The following is a 21,291-nucleotide window of genomic DNA, read 5'->3' as shown; positions in this document are numbered from 1 at the left end:
GAGCACAGCAGTTCAGGCAGCATCCAACAAGCAGCGAAATCGACGTTTTGGGCAAAAGCCCTTCATCAGGAATAAAGGCAGTGAGCCTGAAGCGTGGAGAGAAAAGCTCGAGGAGGGTGGGGGTGGGGAGAAAGTAGCAGAGAGTACAATAGGTGAGTGGGGGTGGGGATGAAGTTGATAGGTTGGGGGCGGGGGGGAGGGTGGAGTGGATAGGTGGAAAAGAAGATAGGCAGGTAGGACAAGTCATGGGGACAGTGCTGAGCTGGAAGTTTGGAAGAGCTTCAGGGCAGAGGAAATGACCTGGGAGTTGCAGTGGGAGAGGGACTCCCTGAGATTCTTGTAGAGAGAGGAGGAAAACTTCTTCAAGGCAGGCATCCTTGCAAGAGGATTCGCAGTAGAGAGCTGACCACCTCCCTTTCATTATACAAGTCACTTCTAAAACATGACATCTCATCTGTTTACATGCAAACAAAAAGGCCTCTCAATACCCTTTAACCTCTATACCAAATCAGTCTAATCGGCATCGAGAGCTTTTATGACCCTTCTGAAAAAAAAAACAAGCTCATAGGACCCTTGAGAAAAGGAACAGCTTTCAGGAAAAGGGAACCAGCTTTGTGTCAACTGCTGCTGTTCAAGAACACAGCTCACCACCAACTTCAATGGTAACTGGGGATATGCAATAAATACTGGCTAGCCAGTAACATCCATGTCCCACCATTAAATACATTTTAAAAGTCCCCAAATGGTAGTGAGAAGAATTGTCTCAGGTGGACAGTGTTGGCATGCCTTTTTTTTTCAGTTCGAAGTCCAGGCCTAAGCTGATGCCAAGTCATAATGAAGTTTGATCCTTGTGGTACTATTTTGTAGTGATAACTCAATGGTTTGCTGGGCCTTTTTTCATGGAGATTGAGTGCTTCTAACTATTGACATAAAATTTTACAACTTATTGGGAGATGTCATTTACATAAATTATGCAAGCATAAGAGGTACAATTAGTAAGTTTGCAGATGACACCAAAATTGGAAGTGTAGTGGACAGTGAAGAGGTTTACCTCAGATTACAACAGGATCTTGACTAGATGGGCCAATGGGCTAATGGGCTGAGAAGTGGCAGATGGAGTTTAATTCAGATAAATGTGAGGTGCTGCATTTTGGGAAAGCAGATCTTAGCAAGACTTATACACTTAATGGTAAGGTCCGAGGGAGTGGTGCTGAGCAAAGAGACCTTGGAATGCAGGTTCATTGCTGCTTGTAAGTGGAGTCACAGGTAGATAGGATAGTGAAGAAGGTGTTTGGTATGCTTTCTTTTATTGGTCAGAGTATTGAGTACAGGAGTTGGAAGGTCATGTTGCAGCTATATAAGATATTGGTTAGGCTGCTGTTAGAATGTTGCGTGCAATTCTGGTCTCCTTCCTATTGAAAAGGTGTTGTGAAACTTGAAAGGGTTCAGAAAAGGTTTACAAGGATGTTGCCAGGGTTGGAGGATTTGAGTTATAGGGAAAGGCTAAACAGGCTGGGGCTGTTTTCCCTGGAGTGTCGAAGATTAGGGGTGACCTTCTAGAGGTTGACAAAACTCTGAGGGGCATGGACAGGGTAAATAGCCAAAGTCTTTACCCTTGGGGTCGGGAGTCCAGAACTAGAGGACATAGGTTTAGGGTGAGAGGGGAAAGTTATAAAAGAGATCTAAGGGGCAACTTTTTCACAGAGAGGGTGGTACGGGTGCTGGCAGGTGGGACTAGATTGGGTTGGGATATCTGGTCGGCATGGACAGGTTGGACCGAAGGGTCTGTTTCCATACTGTACATCTCTATGACTCTATGACTTTATAAAGTTATTTTTTTTATCAATGCTTGATGCTACATTGCAACAAAATGCTGAGGAATATTTATAGTTCCATGTAAACTATAAGAAATAACTTTGCAGACTATACATAAAGCGTGGCAAAATCATGAGCAGGTTATTTATGAATTGATTAGTTTACAGTTGATCACAACCTTGCTTTTTGCTTTGAAATTCTTTGTATGATTAACCACAAAGCTGTTTATAGACCTTGTATAATTCATAACTATTGCTTTTAATAATTGGTACTTGTATTTCATACCATTGCTTATAATAGGACTCTTTTTTTAATGCATGCCTGTTGCAGAATGGAGTTTTACAAATTTCTGTAGTGTCTTGTTATAACTTTGTTTCTATGGAGAAACTAGTGTCATACTTAGGTACAGAAGGATGTTGGTAACATTGAGGTTCTCATAGCAAGAAATATAGATCAAACCATGTTGAGCGATGTCATGTTTTTTTCTGTGAACAAATTGGCTATTGAATTCCATTATCCGATTTAGTAATTGTCACCTTTAATCAGGAATGCTTTCAAAAAGGGGAGAAGGCAGCCTCTTAAAATGGTCCAGAGATCAATTGTCCAAGGGTTCTCTAGGTTTCACAAAACCAATGTGGCTTAAAGAGACAGAATGAGTTGAAATTCTCACTTTCCATCATCGAATAGGAACCATCAGAATACCACTGATGCCTCAGGAAAAGGCCCTCCTTTCTTAATTTGACAAATGTGTTTTTTTTAGAATATTCATATGTTAGAGGTGGAACCTCCCTCCAATTTTAAAGAAAACCTAAAGATATAACTTCTGCAGCCATGAACTACAAGCTCGTTTTTGTATTCCAAGAAACTGCTTTTCTTGGTGAGAATGAGGAAACCAAGAACTCTGGATGATGGAAGTCTGAAATCGAAATGCTGAAGAAATTCAGCAGGTCTGGCAGCATCTGTGTCGAGAAAGCAGAGTCAGTGTTTCAGCTCCAGTGACCCTTTGTCAGGTGATTCCACTCTGTTGCTGAAGAAGAAAAGGTTACCAGTGACAATACTGATTCAAAAAGGAAATGTCAGGACCCCAGGAACGAAAGTGTGCCTGTAAAATGTACTGCAGCTAGTAAGCCAAGGCATGAAATAATCAACCTTGGTCTCAGGTTAAAACCTTACACCTCAAGGACTACTGAGGACTCTAAACTTGCATGCTCTTTATCCTAGACACTATGCTGTATGTTAGGGCCCATGATTTCATATGTTTGATGTCACTTTTTTTCTTCATAATTGGTTTTGTGTTGAAGAAAATCTTATCATAGTGTCTGCTGAAAACAGCTGAGTACAATATTGAGGAAACGTATACTTGCATGCTAAAAAGAATTCCAGTCTTTGTTGTGACCAACCAGGGAGTTGTAAAGAGGAAAGCTGATTCACATCACTTCTTTTGTTTTTAAAATTAGAATCCCCAAAGTGTGGAAATAGGTCCTTCAGCCACACAAGTCCACACCAACCCTCAAGTATCTCACTCAGACCCATTCCCCTACATTTACCCCTGACTCATGCACCGAACTTACATATCCCTGAACACTATGGGCAATTTAGCATGGCCAATTCACCTAACTTGCACCTCTTTGGATTTTGGGAGGAAACCAGAGCACCCGAGGAAATCCATGTAGACATGGGGAAAATGTACACATCCCAAACAAACAATTGCCCAAGGCTGGAATCAAACTCAGGTCCCTGGTGCTGTGAGGCAGCTGTGCTAACCACTAAGCCACCATGCTCCCTCAATATGTCGTTATGAAACAAAACTTTTTAAAAGTTTAATGTGTTTTTGTATGCTACCACGAGAATTGACAGTTCTGGCAAGGGGAGAATTTTAGAATTAGCATCCAATGATCATCTGAGATTTTTTCCCGAGATGTTTAATATATGCTGAGGGGAAAGTGCAATTTAAGCTCAAGTGGGTTACTTGACAGTGTACTTCAATCTTTAAACGAGTTTGTATCAGTTTGATATTGTCATTGATTAAGACTTTACAGCTACAAGATGACCTCCTGCAGCTTTATTATCTTACCCAATGTTCACTTAGAAAACAAAATCTATATCTAGAATATGAGGATATTTAACTGTTAAATTAAGTTTTTGTGCAGTTGGTTTGTCTTTGATTATATTGTTTTAATGTACCAAAGTATTTTGTTTTTGAACTTGATGTAAATAGACTTATGTTTTATATACTTGCATGGATCACATCTCATTTGGCTGTCTGACTTTCTTCTGCCCTGTGGGATGTCTGTTATTTAATCAGCATGAGGTTTTAATTCTATTTAGGATGGTATGTGTCCTCCTAACACTATGTTTTGTTAAATAACTGATTCCTGCAGCTTTATGTATGCAATATGATTTGAAAGATGTTTGGCTGTGTTATGTCACTGTGAAGTAGCTCAGCGAGTTTGCATCTGATCAAATAGCATTCTGTAAAAAAACAATGGAGGCTACCTTTTTAACCATCATTGTTTTGGTAACGTTGTTTGGATTTCTAAAACCAGACAACAAACCAAATGGACTCACCTGAATAATTTTTATCCTGTAAATTCAAAGTGCTTTTTAAATCTATGAGTGGAATTTTCCCTCCCTTTAGCAGTATAAACAGTGGCAAGAAACTAGGAAATATGGCAAAAATGGTTAAAAAAAAGCTTCTCAACTTTAAGGGAAAATTATTTCACTTCACAGTTTCAACAGCGAGTTCTGAATCTTGCCAGTAATTAGTGATTACCTCATTTCTGTGCATTTATGACACGGGGTAAAGCCCTCTGCTAATTTAACTCACCTCGTGCTATAATCTGTTAAATTTTGAAAAGCAAAGAACTATCGCAGAGATCATTATTTAAAGTAAAAAGTAACTTTTTTCTTTAAGTCCAACAGAGAATACTAAAACCACCAACTATTATTGACTCCTTTTTCTTAAACCCATCTTTTACCTTCCACTCTACAATACTGGTCCAATAAATTCCCTCTTAAATTTACAGCAAAATCAATTTCAAACCCAGGTATAGTCTTTGAACTTTCTCTGTAGATTCCTCTAGGTTGACTTTGGTGTTCTGCTGCACAAGTTTCTTGTAGACGTGTACCTTTCAGAGAGCTATTCAGCTAGCAGTCTGTTGATTCTTGGCAGCTCTTTGTAGTTCTCCCACTAACTATTCAAATGTCCAGTTTTATGCACCAACATATTGGATCATTTCATTGATTTGATGTCCTCCCAAACAGTAAAATTCAAATTCCATTGGATTTCGGTCTCTGGGGCATAATTTAAACTGGCTGCATTTGAATTTGCTTTTGTTCCATGGCAACATAGAACCAGCTATTTGTTTTGGCCAAGTATTACCATTGTTACCTTAATCAGGACATTTTGTGCTTTCAGTTCTTGCTAGTTTCCCCTCTGTCTTAAAAATACAGTACACACCCACACCTTCATAACACATGGTACTGGCTAATCTAATTTCATTTTATATACGGTTTGTGATTATCCTATGCTCTGGTGAGAAAATATTTGGTGTCAGTACCTAACTTGAAAGTCACTGTTACTCAATGGATAATGCTTGCTTCTAAGTGAATGGATCTGAAGATCTCAATGCACACTTCATGGGCAGTGACTCTCTGTTTCTGTCTTTTGGCCACTGACATCTGTATCAGCAAAACAAACATCAGCTTCACAATGTTATCTTGATGTGCACAGAAGTTTTGTCTTCCATATTTTTTCTCTAGCATTTACTCTAGCCTTGAGGTTTTGCACTATTTTAATTTTTGATTGGGAGGAGTACATACGCTATCTAGATTACTTACAGTGTGGAAACAGGCCCTTCGGCCCAACAAGTCCACACCGCCCTGCCGAAGCGTAACCCACCCATACCCCTACATCTACATCTACCCCTTACCTAACACTACGGGCAATTTAGCATGGCCAATTCACCTGGCCTGCACATCTTTGGAGTGTGGGAGGAAACCGGAGCACCCGAAGGAAACCCACGCAGACACGGGGAGAACGTGCAAACTCCACACAGTCAGTCGCCTGAGGCAGGAATTGAACCCGGGTCTCTGGCGCTGTGAGGCAGCAGTGCTAACCACTGTGCCACCGTGCCGCCCTAACCGTGTCTTTCCTAATTCCCCATCACATTTATTGATATACTTTGGTGACATACATGCAAACGCTCCCTGTTCATTAGCGTTGTCAACAGAAATTCATTTTCCCAATGTTTCCAGGCAACAGGTCAACCGAAGCTGCTGGGAGATATTGGATATGGGGACATAATAGGATTCCTGTGCTTTCTCTTCATCTCGCATGGATCGCCAAGCTCTGTGCAAGATAGCAGTTTAAGCACAGGCATAATAATTGACATGTACATATGGCTCAGCCAGAAATGCAGGCAGTGTGTGAAAGACTGAGATGGTGATTGACTGTTTTTAAAAAAAATTTCAGTGATCATCCAGTCAATCGAGACCAATGGTTAGTGTCCACGGTACTAGAAATCTTAAATGGAAGGATATTTGTAGGAGTAAGATTTAATTTATATTTGGAGAGAATTGTACATCAACACTGTATTAATAATAATAATATAAACTGAACTACAGATAACAAAAAGATTTATTGGAAGCTACAGAATTAAATGCATACTGTTTTGGCTATTTGTGCATATGTTCCTTGTCCTTTTAATGAACTGATGAGAATTGTTTTAAGTTTAATTCATGCAATATAATTTTGTACATGCATATAGTCTGTCAGACATTTATAATTGTTTGTCATGTGTATTATATAATTTCACCTAAAGTTTTCTTGTATTAATGTGGTAATTTATGCTAAGTCAACCAACTGATCAGATCTAAGCTCTGCAGTCCTCCCACATCCAATAATGAATGGTGGTGAATGATTGAACTCCTCACTGGAGGAGGAGGCTTCACTTAAAAAAAAATCCTCACTGATGGAAGAGCCCAACAAATCAGTGCATAAGTCAAGGCCAAAGCAATCACAGCAATCTTCAGCTGGATGTGTCAAATGGATAATTCATCTCGGCCTCCTCTCATGGTCCCCAGCATTACAAATTCCAGTCTTCAGCCAATTCAATTCGTTCCATGTGACATCAAGAAACAATTGGAGTTACTGAATACTGCAAAGGCTACGGGCCCTGACAACATTCCAGCAATGGTCCTGAACACATGTGCTCCAGAAGTTGCTGCCCGCTTAAGCAAGCTCTTCAAGTACAGTTACAGCACTGGCATCGACCCAACAATGTAGAAAATTACCCAAGGATGTCCTGCGCTCAAAAAGCAGGACCAATTCAACCCAGCCATTTAATTCCCCATCAAGCTATTCTCGATCATCAGTAAAGTGATGGAATGTGTCATCAACAGTGCTATCAAGCAGCACCAGCTCAGCAATAAACTGATCCATAACTCCCAATTTGGATTCCACCAGGGCCACTCAGCTCCTGATCTCATTACAGCCTGAATTCAAATGAAAGAAATAACCTCCAAAGGTGCGGCAAGAGTGACAGCCCTTGACATCAAGGTTGTATTAAACAGAGTGTAGCATCAGGAGCCCAAGAAAAAAAGTGGAACCAATGGAAATTGGGGCAAATTTCCACTGGTTGAAGTCATATCTGGCACGTAGGAAGATTGTAGTCATTGCTGGGGGTCAGTTATCTCAGCTCCAGAATATCTCTGCAGGAGTTCCTCAGTGTGATGTCTTATGCTTAATCATCTTCAGCCACTTCATCAATGACCTTCCCTCCATCTAAAGGTCAGACATCTGCAATCATTGGAAAACATCCCCAATGTTCACCATTTGCAACTCCTCAGGTACCAATGAGGTCTACGTTCAAATGCAACCGAATCTGGACAATATCCAGGCTTGAGCTGACTAGTGTCAATTAACACTCATGCCACACAAACGCTAGTCTATGACCATCACCAATACATGACTATTTGACCACCATCCCTTGACTTGCAATGGTGTTACCACTATCGCTTTCCCACTATCAACATCCTGGGGTTATCATTGATCAGAAACTCAGCCGAACTTCCCACATAAAATACAGTGGCTACAAGAGTAGGTCAAAGCTGAAGAATATACTGGATTAGTGGTGCTGGAAGAGCACAGCAGTTCAGGCAGCATCCAACGAGCAGCGAAATCGACGTTTCGGGCAAAAGCCCTTCATCAGGAATAAAGGCAGTGAGCCTGAAGCGTGGAGAGATAAGCTAGAGGAGGGTGGGGGTGGGGAGAGAGTAGCATAGAGTACAATGGGTGATTGGGGGAGGAGATGAAGGTGATAGGTCAAGGAGGAGAGGGTGGAGTGGATAGGTGGAAAAGGAGATAGGCAGGTTGGACAAGTCCGGACAAGTCATGGAGACAGTGCTGAGCTGGAAGTTTGAAACTAGGATGAGGTGGGGGAAGGGGAAATGAGGAAGCTGTTGAAGTCCACATTGATGCCCTGGGGTTGAAGTGTTCCGAGGTGGAAGATGAGGCATTCTTCCTCCAGGCTTCTGGTGGTGAGGGAGCAGCGGTGAAGGAGGCCCAGGACCTCCATGTCCTCAGCAGAGTGGGAGGGGGAGTTGAAATGTTGGGCCACGGGGCGGTTTGGTTGATTGGTGCGGGTGTCTCGGAGATGTTCCCTAAAGCGCTCTGCTGGGAGGCGCCCAGTCTCCCCAATGTAGAGGAGACCACATCGGGAGCAACGGATACAATAAATGATATTAGTGGATGTGCAGGTAAAACTTGGATGAATGTGGAAGGCTCCTTTAGGGCCTTGGATAGAGGTGAGGGAGGAGGTGTGGGCACAGGTTTTACAGTTCCTGCGGTGGCAGGGGAAAGTGCCAGGATGGGAGGGTGGGTCGTAGGGGGGGTGTGGACCTGACCAGGTAGTCACGGAGGGAACGGTCTTTGTGGAAGGCTGAAAGGGGTGGGGAAGGAAATATATCCCTGGTGGTGGGGTCTTTTTGGAGGTGGCGGAAATGTCGGCTGATGATTTGGTTTATGCGAAGGTTTGTAGGGTGGAAGGTGAGCACCAGGGGCATTCTGTCCTTGTTACGGTTGGAGGGGTGGGGTCTGAGGGCGGAGGTGCGGGATGTGGACGAGATGCGGCGGAGGGCATCTTTAACCATGTGGGAAGGGAAATTGTGGTCTCTAAACAAGGAGGCCATCTGGTGTGTTCTATGGTGGAACTGGTCTTCCTGGGAGCAGATACGGTGGAGGCGGAGAAATTGGAAATACGGGATGGCATTTTTGCAAGAGATAGGATGGGAAGAGGTGTAATTCAGGTAGCTGTAGGAGTCGGTAGGTTTGTAAAAAATGTCAGTGTCAAGTCGGTTGTAACAAATGGAGATGGAGAGGTCCAGGAAGGGGAGCGAGGTGTCAGAGATGGTCCAGGTAAATTTAAGGTCAGGATGGAATGTGTTGGTGAAGTTGATGAATTGCTCAACCTCCTCGCGGGAGCACGAGGTGGCGCCAATGCAGTCATCAGTGTCGCGGAGGAAGAGGTGGGGAGTGTTGCCGGTGTAATTACGGAAGATCAACTGTTCTACATAGCCAACAAAGAGACATGCATAGCTGGGGCCCATACGAGTGCCCATGGCAACGCCTTTGGTCTGGAGGAAGTGGGAGGATTCAAAGGAAAAATTGTTAAGGGTGAGGACCAGTTTGGTCAAACGAATGAGAGTGTCAGTGGAAGGGTACTGTTGGGGACGTCTGGAGAGGAAAAAACGGAGGGCTTGGAGGCCCTGGTCATGGTGGATGGAGGTGTAGAGGGATTGGATATCCATGGTGAAGATGAGGCGTTGTGGGCCGGGGAAACGGAAGTCTTGGAGGAGGTGGAGGACGTGGGTGGTGTCTCGAACGTATGTGGGGAGTTTCTGGACTAGGGGGGATAGGACAGTGTCAAGGTAGGTAGAGATGAGTTCAGTGGGGCAGGAGCATGCTGAGACAATGGGTCGGCCAGGGTGGTCAGGCTTGTGGATATTGGGAAGGAGGTAGAACCGGGCAGTGCGGGGTTCCCGGACTATGAGGTTGGAAGCTGTGGGTGGGAGATCTCCTGAGGTGATGAGGTTCTGTATGGTCTAGGAGATGATGGTTTGGTGATGGGGGGTGGGGTCATGGTCGAGGGGGCAGTAGGAAGAGGTGTCCTCGAGGCACTTTCCCCTGCCACCGCAGGAACTGTAAAACCTGTGCCCACACCTCCTCCCTCACCTCTATCCAAGGCCCTAAAGGAGCCTTCCACATCCATCAAAGTTTTACCTGCACATCCACTAATATCATTTATTGTATCCGTTGCTCCCGATGTGGTCTCCTCTACATTGGGGAGACTGGGCGCCTCCTAGCAGAGCGCTTTAGGGAACATCTCCGAGACACCCGCACCAATCAACCAAACCGCCCCGTGGCCCAACATTTCAACTCCCCCTCCCACTCTGCTGAGGACATGGAGGTCCTGGGCCTCCTTCACCGTCGCTCCCTCACCACCAGACGCCTGGAGGAAGAACGCCTCATCTTCCACCTCGGAACACTTCAACCCCAGGGCATCAATGTGGACTTCAACAGCTTCCTCATTTCCCCTTCCCCCACCTCATCCTAGTTTCAAACTTCCAGCTCAGCACTGTCCCCATGACTTGTCCGGACTTGTCTGACCTGACTATCTCCTTTTCCACCTATCCACTCCACCCTCTCCTCCTTGACCTATCACCTTCATCTCCTCCCCCACTCACCCATTGTACTCTATGCTACTCTCTCCCCACCCCCACCCTCTTCTAGCTTATCTCTCCATGTTTCAGGCTCACTGCCTTTATTCCTGATGAAGGGCTTTTGCCCGAAACGTCGATTTCGCTGCTCGTTGGATGCTGCCTGAACTGCTGTGCTCTCCCAGCACCACTAATCCAGTATTTGCTTTCCAGCATCTGCAGTTTTTGTTTTTACCTCAAAGCGTAAGAATACTGAGGGGAGTAACTCATCACCTGACTCCCCAAAGCTTGTCCATTATCTATAAGGCACAAGTCAGGTGTGTGATGGAATACTGCCCTTGCCTGGATGAGTGCAGCCTCAACAACACTCAAGCTTGACATCATCCAGAATACAGCAGCCTGCTTGTTTAGCACCACATCCACAAATGTCCACTCCCCCCACCACCGATGCTCAGTTGCAGCAGTGTGCACTATTTACAAGATCCACTGTAGAAATTCACCAGAGGTAATGCCATCCAAACTTATGACCATTTCCATCTAGAATAGCAGGATACATAGGAACACCATAACCTACAAATTCCCCTCCAAGTCATTCACCATCGTTGCCTGAAAATATATTGTCATTCCTTCACTGTTGCTGGGTGAAAATCCTGGAATTCCCTCCCTAATGGCATTGGGGATCAACCCAGATTATGCCAGCTCACCCCCACCATTGAGGGCAACTAGGGATGGGCAGTAAGTGCTGGCCAGCCCATGTCCCATGAGTGAATAAAAACAATATTGGTAAAGATTAAAATAGGACTATTTTTCTGACTGGAGGTTTCAAAATGAATTATTCCCAATTGCTATGATTTTCTTGAGTATGAAAGTAATATTAACATTGGTATTTCAATTTATCAGTATTCCTTCCTGATTTTAGTGTTATTCCTCACCAGAGGGTAGCATGTTGAAAATCTAGCCTCACTATTCCCAGAGTCACTACAAAATCTAATAATTTAAAAACCTGCCCCAAATTATGTGTAGCTGACAGAGATCACAGACTGGGTAGCTGGACTTAAAAAAAACTTTTTTTGAGCAAATAGATAGTGTTGTCTAGTCTCTCTTTAAAACAATTTAGACATCTCCAACCAAAATGTTATGAATGAATTTGTCCAGGTACCCCACAATAGCAAAGCACTCAAATCAATACGCAAACAAGCCAGTACCAATGCAAAACAAAGTTACAATCACCTTTTAATCCTAAACATACTACCTCTCATCGTATTTGGCCCCTTAAGGTTACAATACTTCCCAAGTCTTTCATAGATTATGTAGTCAGTCTCTCTCTGGCTCTGGCTCTGGGTCCGTGAAGCTGCTTTCTTTCTCTCTGGATGGTGAGCTGGTCTCTGCCTCTTGCCACGCTGGTCTCCTCAGGAGGCCTGAGACAATTCAAGGGATTCCAAGAGAGAGGTCTGCAGGTGAATCCTGTTTTTATACCTTTTAGATAGAAAGTTCCAGAAAACTATAGTTCTTGCCAATCAGGAAGATATACTTAATAGTTTGAACCAAAAATCGATCATTTCGATGGCATGTCACTGTTGGTTTCTATTTGTCCAGGACGCAGTGCCTTTCTGTCTGGGCCCTCCTTTGTTTAGTGGATATGTTGTTGGGGATGTCTGTCCAGAATAACTGTTGCCTTTTACACAATGCTAATATCATTAGCACCTGGCTGCTGTATTTGCACTGTGTCTGGTGTGTGGGCTTTGGGATTTCAGTGTTTTACTTGCCAATGTACCCAGCATCCCTGGCTGTTTTGCCAGGTTAGCAAACGGTGTTTCAGTGTCCAGGAGGCTGCTGCAATTGATTCTAGCTACAGGTAAACAATTATGAAGTATCAACATATAACTTCACTAGTTTAAGCTATAACTTATTCACAGAGACAAAAGCAAAGCATGGGCTATAGATGGAAGGAAAGACTAGGAAGGTAGCTCAGTGGCCCCCGTCCACGGGGTTTGCTGAAATGATTCTTGTGTAGATCAGAGTTCTACTTTTCAGTCTTCCTTCTCGAGGTACTTCCACTTGTATGCAGGAGGCATAGGGTGACTGGTTCCCACTTAAAGGTTTTTAGCTTGTCCATTAAAAGTCACAGCTAATAGCAACTGCAATGGAGAAATAAGTTAGATATCTTTTAGGCTTGAGACAGTTTAAATCTGCAGAGCCAAACAGCTTCTTGTCCTCCAGAGGTTCAGTGGTTTCTCCCAAAAGTTCATTCCCTGCCTTGCCGTTCAGCTGTTGATAGACAAAGGGCTTTTGTCATTCAAACCTCAATGATAGGTTTGTAGGCTAGTGACCAATCAGCTACTTGTTGCCAGGCAAAGCTCCAGTCTTACATCCCCCTTGGCATCAGCTCATAGGCAAAATAGTAAGTTTTCATTTCTGCTTGGACAAACAATGGCATCAATAGCAGTGTCGGGTTACTTGCTTTTAACAGTGCAACAATCCTTCAATTCTTGGTTATTAAAACAGTTCTTTTCCAATTTATGTCCATAATCAACATTGTTGAAAAAAAGTGTTTTGCTCCTTACATTTCATCTTATTATATCCTTTCTGGTGGTTATGCCAGCTGCTGCAAACTAGAAATTCATTAACCCTCCTAAAGAGTAAATGGTTCTCGATTCATTTAAAGAAATTGTTCAGCAACATAAAGGACTTCAAACCTTCTGAAGCAATCATTAGTGGATGGTGCTAAATGAGTTTGCACAATCACCTGTAAACCTTTGCTTTTTTTTAAGTATTATCTTATGGAATTGGAGAATATCTATCCCTGACCTTTTGATAATTTCCCCCCCCTTCAAGTTGAGTGCATCTTTGGTGAACTGAGTTGACATGGGGATTAATCAACTCGGAGAAAGTGAAGACGGCGGATGCTGGAGATCAGAGTCAAAACGTGTGATGCTGGAAAAGCACAGCTGGTCAGGCAGCATCCGAGGAGCAAGAGAGTTGACGTTTCTTGCATGATCTCCTCATCCTGATGAAACATTGACTCTCCTGCTCCTCAGATGCTACCTGACCAGCGGTGCTTTTTCAGCACCACACTTTTCAACTTGGACATGGGGAGTGTTATATGTGGGTCTGAAAAGTATAATACTGAAGAGTGTCATAAGACCCATGCATGATGATGTCACAAGGAACAGTTTAGCATCTTGAGTAATCAATAACATCCTAGTCCTTCTCATTTATCTATCATATCGAGCTAACCTGCTAGCTTATAGTAAATAATTACTTGGTAAACAGTAGCCAATTCTAATTAGACCAACAAGTGATTTTCTTCTATCACTTTACACCAAGGAGGACCTATAGATTCCTGCAGTTAAAAAGGTGAGGGTATGAAGCCACTAGAAGTGTGAGCTCTCAACTCTGTTCAGAGCAGATTGGCTTTTGGATCACTGACTTCCCTTTGGAGCTGAAAATCCAAAACAGTTGTTTGACCTTCTTTTTCAATTTGGTGCCTAATCTGAATGATGATCCCAGACTTAGCAGTAGCTTTCAAAAGACAAGTGGTTGTATACATGAAAAGGAATTATTTGGAGGACCGCAAGAAAAAAAGCACAAGAGTTGGTCTAATTGGATAGCTCTGTTGCATAATTGCAATGAAGTCTCAACAGTAATCTGTATTAATTGGTTCACTGTGATAAGATTCATTGAGGGCATTTGCAAGATTTATGAGTTCACAGAAATATTTCGCTAAGTAGTCTTTAGGCATATCAGAACTGATTTAAATTGTGCACTTTGCATATTATTAACAGGCAATATGTTTTACTTTACAGGCTGCCTTTCAAGCTGGAAAATGAAAGTTGTCGTTCATTTAATGATTCTCTTGTATACATCCACAGTGCAAAGCTTGAAGATTGTATCCAAACGGGGTTCAGGTAAATGAGTAGTTTTCAGTTTCTCATTTCTGTAATTTGCAGCTGTTGTGAAAATTATTTCAAAATCTAATTCTAATTCCTATATCCAATAGTCAATACTCTAATTTCCTTGTAATAGAACCAGTCATCCGATTAAAATCAAACTTTTGAACTTGCAAGCGCACACAATTTATTGCAATTTGTTTATATATAGATTGCAGAGAAATTAAGTAATTTTGAAGTATAAATGGTTTTTCTAAAGCTTAATAGATCATCCCAGCTATTTCTGCCTTTCATTTATGTTGTTTCCAAGCATCTGTGTTTTTCGACATGGATTAAACATTTCTATTTACTTGTCTGGGAAAACTAGAAAGGGAAATTTTATCTGGTAATAAGAAATGGACAGATGGGAACAGTCAAAGATGGTGTCTCCACACAACCAAAATGTTGTATTTGGCTCTGAGAAACTCGGGCTGACTTGAAGTCTGAGGAGACGCCTGGTAGCAGAGATGGGGCTAAAGGAAGCAATGTTTTCTTTGTACAACTTGGGCATATTGACAACTTGTGAAAACACAGATATAGTGTTAGTTTAAGTGAAAATAGTTGTCTGTGAAAAGGCTCAAATTGTTCCCATGAGTAGATGGTGAGTGCAGTTACAAATATCCAACTGGATATTTCTGGACAACGGATCAAACTGCCAGGGGATATAGAGTTATTGAGGCAGTTCATGACACAATTGCTTTTGAAAGAGTTCTAAAAGTAGGTGTTCAACAGTGAAAAATTGTAATTCCTTCTAAAGAAGAAAAATTTAATACAAGTAGGTGACCCATAATGACCTGACCCTTTTATCTTTTTATTGCTATTTGATGTGCTCTGTGGACTGTTTGGCCACATGTTTTTGTGTTACCCATATTTATTTTGTTAATTCTGGATTAGGGGATACATTTGTACATATAAATTGTGTTTTACAATTCTGACTTCATATAGTCATGTTATTTTGCTTGTTCAAAACTCTGAAATTTTGTGACTTCATTCTCGTCATAAATGCCTGGGATCTCAAACTTTGTTTCCTTGAATGAAAACTCTTTAGGCTGACAATACTGCAGATTGGTGGTCTCATCAGTGATCATAAAAAGGGTGACATTCATTCTAACAGCCAAGAATTATGTCCACTGACTGCAGAAAAGAAGATATAAATGTGGACAATATGTTCTGCCCTACCCCTGGGATATTCAATGCAAAACATAACATGAAAAGTTATCAAATTTTTGTTCAGGCATCTTAAAGATTTTACCCCCACTGGTCAATATATAATTACAAAAAATCTCCAAGTTTGAATAGAAGGTCAAGGTAAATAGAGTGCACGTTCATAAGTTACTCATTGATATGCAGTTCTAGTATATAGTGGCAAAATAGACTGCTTCTACATTTGATATACTTTTGGCAGCAATGACTTCTAATGTGAACTAAACCATCTTCCATAGGGAAACTGGATAAGTGAAAGCTGGTGTGGAAGGACAGTAATTTCTTATCTCTTATGGAATAGTTTTAAGTTGTATTAACATATCTATATTTATGATATATTTCACCAAATCTCTTGCAGGAATTGCTCAGATATGTGCATTGTTCATATCTGGTGGGGAGCTGTAGATTATGATTCTTTTCTGAATGTACTAACCTAATGTCTCAGATCACAGGCAAATAATATTTAAATATTGAAAACTGAGAGAATGGCATACAATTCTTGCCCCATGGAGTTGATCATGCCCAATGTGTTTATCACCTATTAATTAATTTAAAGCAAAATAAAATGTTGGATGTTAATATTTGTTTAGATATTATTGATGTACATTTTCTTAGCTTGTGTTCTCAGTGGGGATTTTCACTTGTGGGTGGCACATATTTGAAATTAAAATTTGCATTTCTGAAGCAAACATCTTGGACCAAATTTTCAGTGATTCCATTAGTTGAGGTTCCCTTCTGATTGGAAGTGGGAAAATTATCATAATTGTTCTGAAATTATACCTTAGTTTTATAACATATAAAGAATTAAACATCAGCGTGTAATCCTTTGCCGTTATAACTGAGGTCTTGCCCTATTTATGTTAAAAGACGACACTAAAACAATAGAACAAGGAGTCATAACTTTGGCACCTTTTTTATTGGTTTATAAATTTGCTGTAAATGCTTTTGTTTCTCCCCGAACTGTATTTTCAATGATGGAATTTGCATTACTCTTATTTCATTTATATCCTTCACACACTAACATCTCCAAAAAGTGTACATATTTTGTGCTATATTAGGAAGATGTCACATAATTCCCAATCAAGTTGAACATTATTTGCATATTTTCTCGGTCAGCAATATAGCCTATGAGCTATGATGGGATCCTATACATGCATGTTTGCTGAAGTTAACTTTTAAGAGCTATCAATGTTTTATGATGCCCAAATGGTTTTTGGCCATCATTGGTTTGATTGGGTAAATACGTATCACATTGAATAATATCTTGACTGCATGCGTGGTTTCTCAGTCAAATGATGGTTGGATGATGAAATCTAGAAAATAATGCATTCACTGTCCAGTTTTATTTCATGAATTTTAATTTACTGTCACTTCCAGAATTGTGATTCTGTAACACTATTTTTTTAAAATGGAAGCTTATAACAGGTTTATTAAAAATAACTGCATTTGAAATTTAGATAATATCAATGTTAATTCACACATGCAGTTGTGTATCTGACAAAAGAATGAAATTAACTTCTGTACACTTTTTGAACTTTTGAAATTTAATATTGTAGATCGTTACAGCATTGATCTTTCTATAGATCACATAGGTCATTACAAAGTACATGATTGATTCAATTGAAGTGAAAAAAGTTGGGTTGGAAAACTCTTGAGAAATATATATATGGATGAAGGTTAATAGATACTCTTGAATCTGTCAATTATTTCTGAGTTACTTTGAAAGTCCAGGTGCACTTTTATGGGATGGTATTCACTTGGGATATCTATTTTTTAAATGGGTATGATGCTGAACGTCTGTTTAGATGATGAAATGGGAAAGACATCTGATCAGAGTCCAGTCTAACATTAGATGGCTTGATCTAAATGACACTATGTTTAAAGTCTTCACTATTTGTCTTGCACGAAAACATTTGTTTTAATTAGTATGGTACGTGTATTCCATACACTTCATGTTTCAGGGCATTCTGGGATGTCATTCCAAAATACCCATTGTATTTGGTATAAAGAGCAAAACTATAACCCTCCATGTTAATTGCATTGAACAGTTTGGACACATCTCTTTTATTTGCACAATCCTCCCATTTTTGAATGATCAATAGTATTCAGATGTAAGTGATGAGCTTTTGATTTAACAATTTAATGTAATTCATTTTAATTGACATGGTTCAGTGCAGATTAATTTGACTGAATTGAATTTGACTTGTCAGTTTTTTACTTGTAATTAAGATGTGAATTACAAATCTTGAACACCTGGAAAGGTTAACCAGAAATTAATGACTTAGAGGTTGGTGTGCATTAAATTTCTGAAATTTTGTCTTGCTTTGTAAACTTATTTTCTGCAGCTTATACAATCCATGCTAGGAATTTAGACTTCAGTTTAACTTGGTTCAGTATAGCAACAAGCTTAAAGTTGCAAAAGATATTGGGAAAGTTCTCTAAGGTGTGTGGGCGTATCTTTCTTTAAATTGAAATCATTCATGTTGATCTTAATTCTGAATGTAATGTCCCATTTTGTCTTTTGGTGGTTTTGAAAATTTTAATTATTTATGTGTTGCTTTGATTTGGAAGAGTCATCAATGATGACCGCACAGATAATTATAGATTTCATTGTTACACTCCATGTGTTTGTGATGCGTAACCAAAATCATTTCACTGTGACCAAGTTGATCTTCACATTGGCGGGAAGATCTTGACTACTCATAAACTAGGTCGGGTGACTTAGTGGTTAAATCTACCTGCCAGGGAACACACTTGGGGCTATCCCAGTATTAATTCATTTTTTTGATACCAAGTTAACTAACTTTCTTTTGCAAATGTAAATAATATGTTCCATGGCATTTCACTGGATATTAAAAAAAAGTATGAAATACAACCACATAAGAAACTGCAAAGTTTATTGATACAGGTTGAAGGATGTAAGGGCTGTGCTGGTGAATTCATGATTTTATTCGTTCCAATTTTTAATGCATAAATTGCAAATTAAACACATTGTGAACTTCAAACCATAGATTATTAGTCAGATTATTAGTTTTCATTGAGTCAGGTATAGTTATCATTTGTTTGGAATACACGTAAAAAGTGTTGGATTTGAAGTTTTGGAACACTTTTAAAAGATTGCAATTACACTTGAATTGCTTATTCATTGCTGCAAGCATGTTTCAGAAAAGGTCCACTGATTCCAAAAGGACAATTCAGTTTGGCAGGGAGAAGATTGCTCTTTGGTATATGACAATAAATTTGCACTGATTTTAACAAAAATTGAAAAAGCAACACAAAAATCTTTACCATATAAGGAAGCCTTCTCAGGATTTGAGAAGGCTCAGTGTTATCCAAGCAGAATGATCTAAATTTGGAATTCCATGCTGGATAAGAATTTCAATAATGTGATGAGAGATTCTGGTTGATGTCCTCAGTGAGACACTAATTGCAAGAGAAAGCTTACATTTATCATTGACCTTAGTGAAACTATGCATCCCTGCTGGCTAGTATTTACAGGAGCATGGAGTTCAGCTGTTGCAAAAGTTTTAATTTTCATGAAATCAAAGGGATGGGCAAGGAGAAGAGGACAATCTATAATGAAAATTGTCTGCATGATATCTTCCTTCACCATAGAACAAATGGTCGGTGAGTGAAGTAACATCCATAGTGTACATCATTTTTTTGACACTTAGTTTCACAAGTCATGGGGTCAGACCATCCTTCTAACACAATTAATAGATAAATCCAGGACTGGATGGAGGGGATTGATCAGAATCTAATGATTTGTGTAAAGGAGCATTGGTCCAGCTGTTCAGACTCCAGATTAGCCAGTCAAGACCTGGATATGGCAAGATATGACATGTGAAAATGGATTTGCCAGCACAGATCAGAAATACAAGAATTTTTGTTTTAATACTGAAATAGGTCAGGTGCCCAGAAACCACTTTTCTACCCATTCCTGATTTCACCCCAGAAGACAAAGAATAGGCATGCACTGTGAGCAGCAGCCCAACTATTGCATGTGGATAGATAATTGAGCATCAATTGACCTTGTTGAAAGTTCAGTTGACCCTAGTGTTATCCTGTCCAAATCATATGGTTGGTGGAGTGTGGGCAGGAATGGAGAACCTTTTTTTTAAAACAGCAGGAAGGAAGATGAGTACTATACTTGAAGGTTTCCCTTTGCCCATTGGGAACATCCTGGCATGAAATCCTATCCCTCTTCCTTTCTACCTATCTATACTTCTCAAACCATGCCATGCACACTGACTGACCATTGTACCCCACATACATATGTCTGGGTTCCTTTGAGACCCCTTCATGTGCCTGGATGCAGTCCAGCAGTACCTGTGCTTTGCAACCACTGAAGGGCAGAAAGCGCAGTCTACATCTGTTAGACCACTGCCACACTTCCACAATGGTTGTGTCTGTCCAAAAAAGAAACAAAAATGCTTTCTGACTCAACAGCATTTGGTAGCTCGCAATTGGTTCCTCTTCCCATTGTTCTCCTTTTCCTTTCTGACAATTACTCATCAATTACTACAGGAGGGCAGCATATCCACATGATCTTTGTGTTTGAAAGGAGGATTGAAGTCACAGCAGATAGATGTATTTTTTTCTTCTGGAGAGTTGCTAGAGCACACCACATAACTGCCACCACTAGCAAAGCCACCCAACCCCCCACCCCGACAACCACGTCCCCCAATGTATAAACGTTTCCATGCATTTCAAGCACCCGCTAGAGTCACCCAAATGATGTCTGTCCAATTCATTGTCTCAAACACCCATATAAGTTAGGTGCAAGTCTCTGCTTACATCAGTTGATTATTGCTGTGTTGTTTGTTTCATCCACTGAATTCACCCAAAACTCTTAAATTAGACACCAAGTGTTTCAAAAGTATTTTATACAAAATTCATTGAAGAGATTCCACACTTTTCACATGGTTTTAAACTAAAGATGGAAATAGCTGTAAAAATATTATCCAATATTAATAGTTCCATATTTCTTTCATTGGCATGACAAAGTTTTGCTTGGATGAGAGTTGTTGGTGACATTGCATGACAACAATGCAAAAATGCTTTGTTTTTAAAAGTTGCATAGTGCTCAAAATCTTAAGTTGTTAGAAATAATGGCGTTGACACGTTGCTATGCAATAGTTTTGCCCTGTGTTTACTTGGATTGTGACATACATTTATCTGCTGTGACTTCAATCCTTCTTTCAAAAACAATGATCATGTGGATATGCTGCCCTCCTGTAGTAATCGATGGGTAATTGTCAGAAAGGAAAAGGAGAGCAATGGGAAGAGGAACCAATTGAGTTGAGTCAGAAAGCATTTTTGTTTCTTTTTTGGCTCTACTGAAGTTTTAAATTCATTTTTACATCGTCCAATTATTTTCCTGAGGCACCATTGACACCAAGAAGACCTTAGAATGGTAGCTCAAATTTCTTCAGTCCTAAACAAAGCTGAAGGACACTGGTTAGAATTTTAAAATTTTCTGCTTAGTTGCCTGCTCCAAAGTTGGTGAATTTCCAACATCGAAATGACTTTGTTCAGGTATTCTAGGAACAGTGGCAATAGTCCCTTTTTAATTGCTAATTTGTTTCCACAATGACTAAGTGATATCCCATTATCTGAACATAGA

At 40.6% G+C, this 21,291-nt stretch overlaps 1 protein-coding gene across 5 annotated transcripts in view; it reads left to right on the top strand.

Moving 5' to 3' along the window:
- The window catches only part of LOC140486208 (interleukin-1 receptor accessory protein-like 1), a 1,398,735-nt gene that overhangs the window by 99,998 nt on the left and 1,277,446 nt on the right, over positions 1 to 21,291 (top strand). For all 5 annotated transcript variants that reach the window (XM_072585029.1, XM_072585030.1, XM_072585026.1 and 2 more), the window contains one exon: positions 14,340 to 14,441. In XM_072585029.1, the coding sequence (XP_072441130.1) occupies positions 14,360 to 14,441 (82 nt within the window). In that variant the 5' untranslated portion in view covers positions 14,340 to 14,359. The remainder of the gene's footprint in view (positions 1 to 14,339; positions 14,442 to 21,291) is intronic.

Source organism: Chiloscyllium punctatum, chromosome 15 (genome assembly GCF_047496795.1).
Source record: "Chiloscyllium punctatum isolate Juve2018m chromosome 15, sChiPun1.3, whole genome shotgun sequence".
NCBI lineage: Eukaryota > Metazoa > Chordata > Chondrichthyes > Orectolobiformes > Hemiscylliidae > Chiloscyllium > Chiloscyllium punctatum.
Note: the sequence above shows the minus strand (reverse complement) of the source record. Positions and strands in the feature narration are given on the sequence as shown.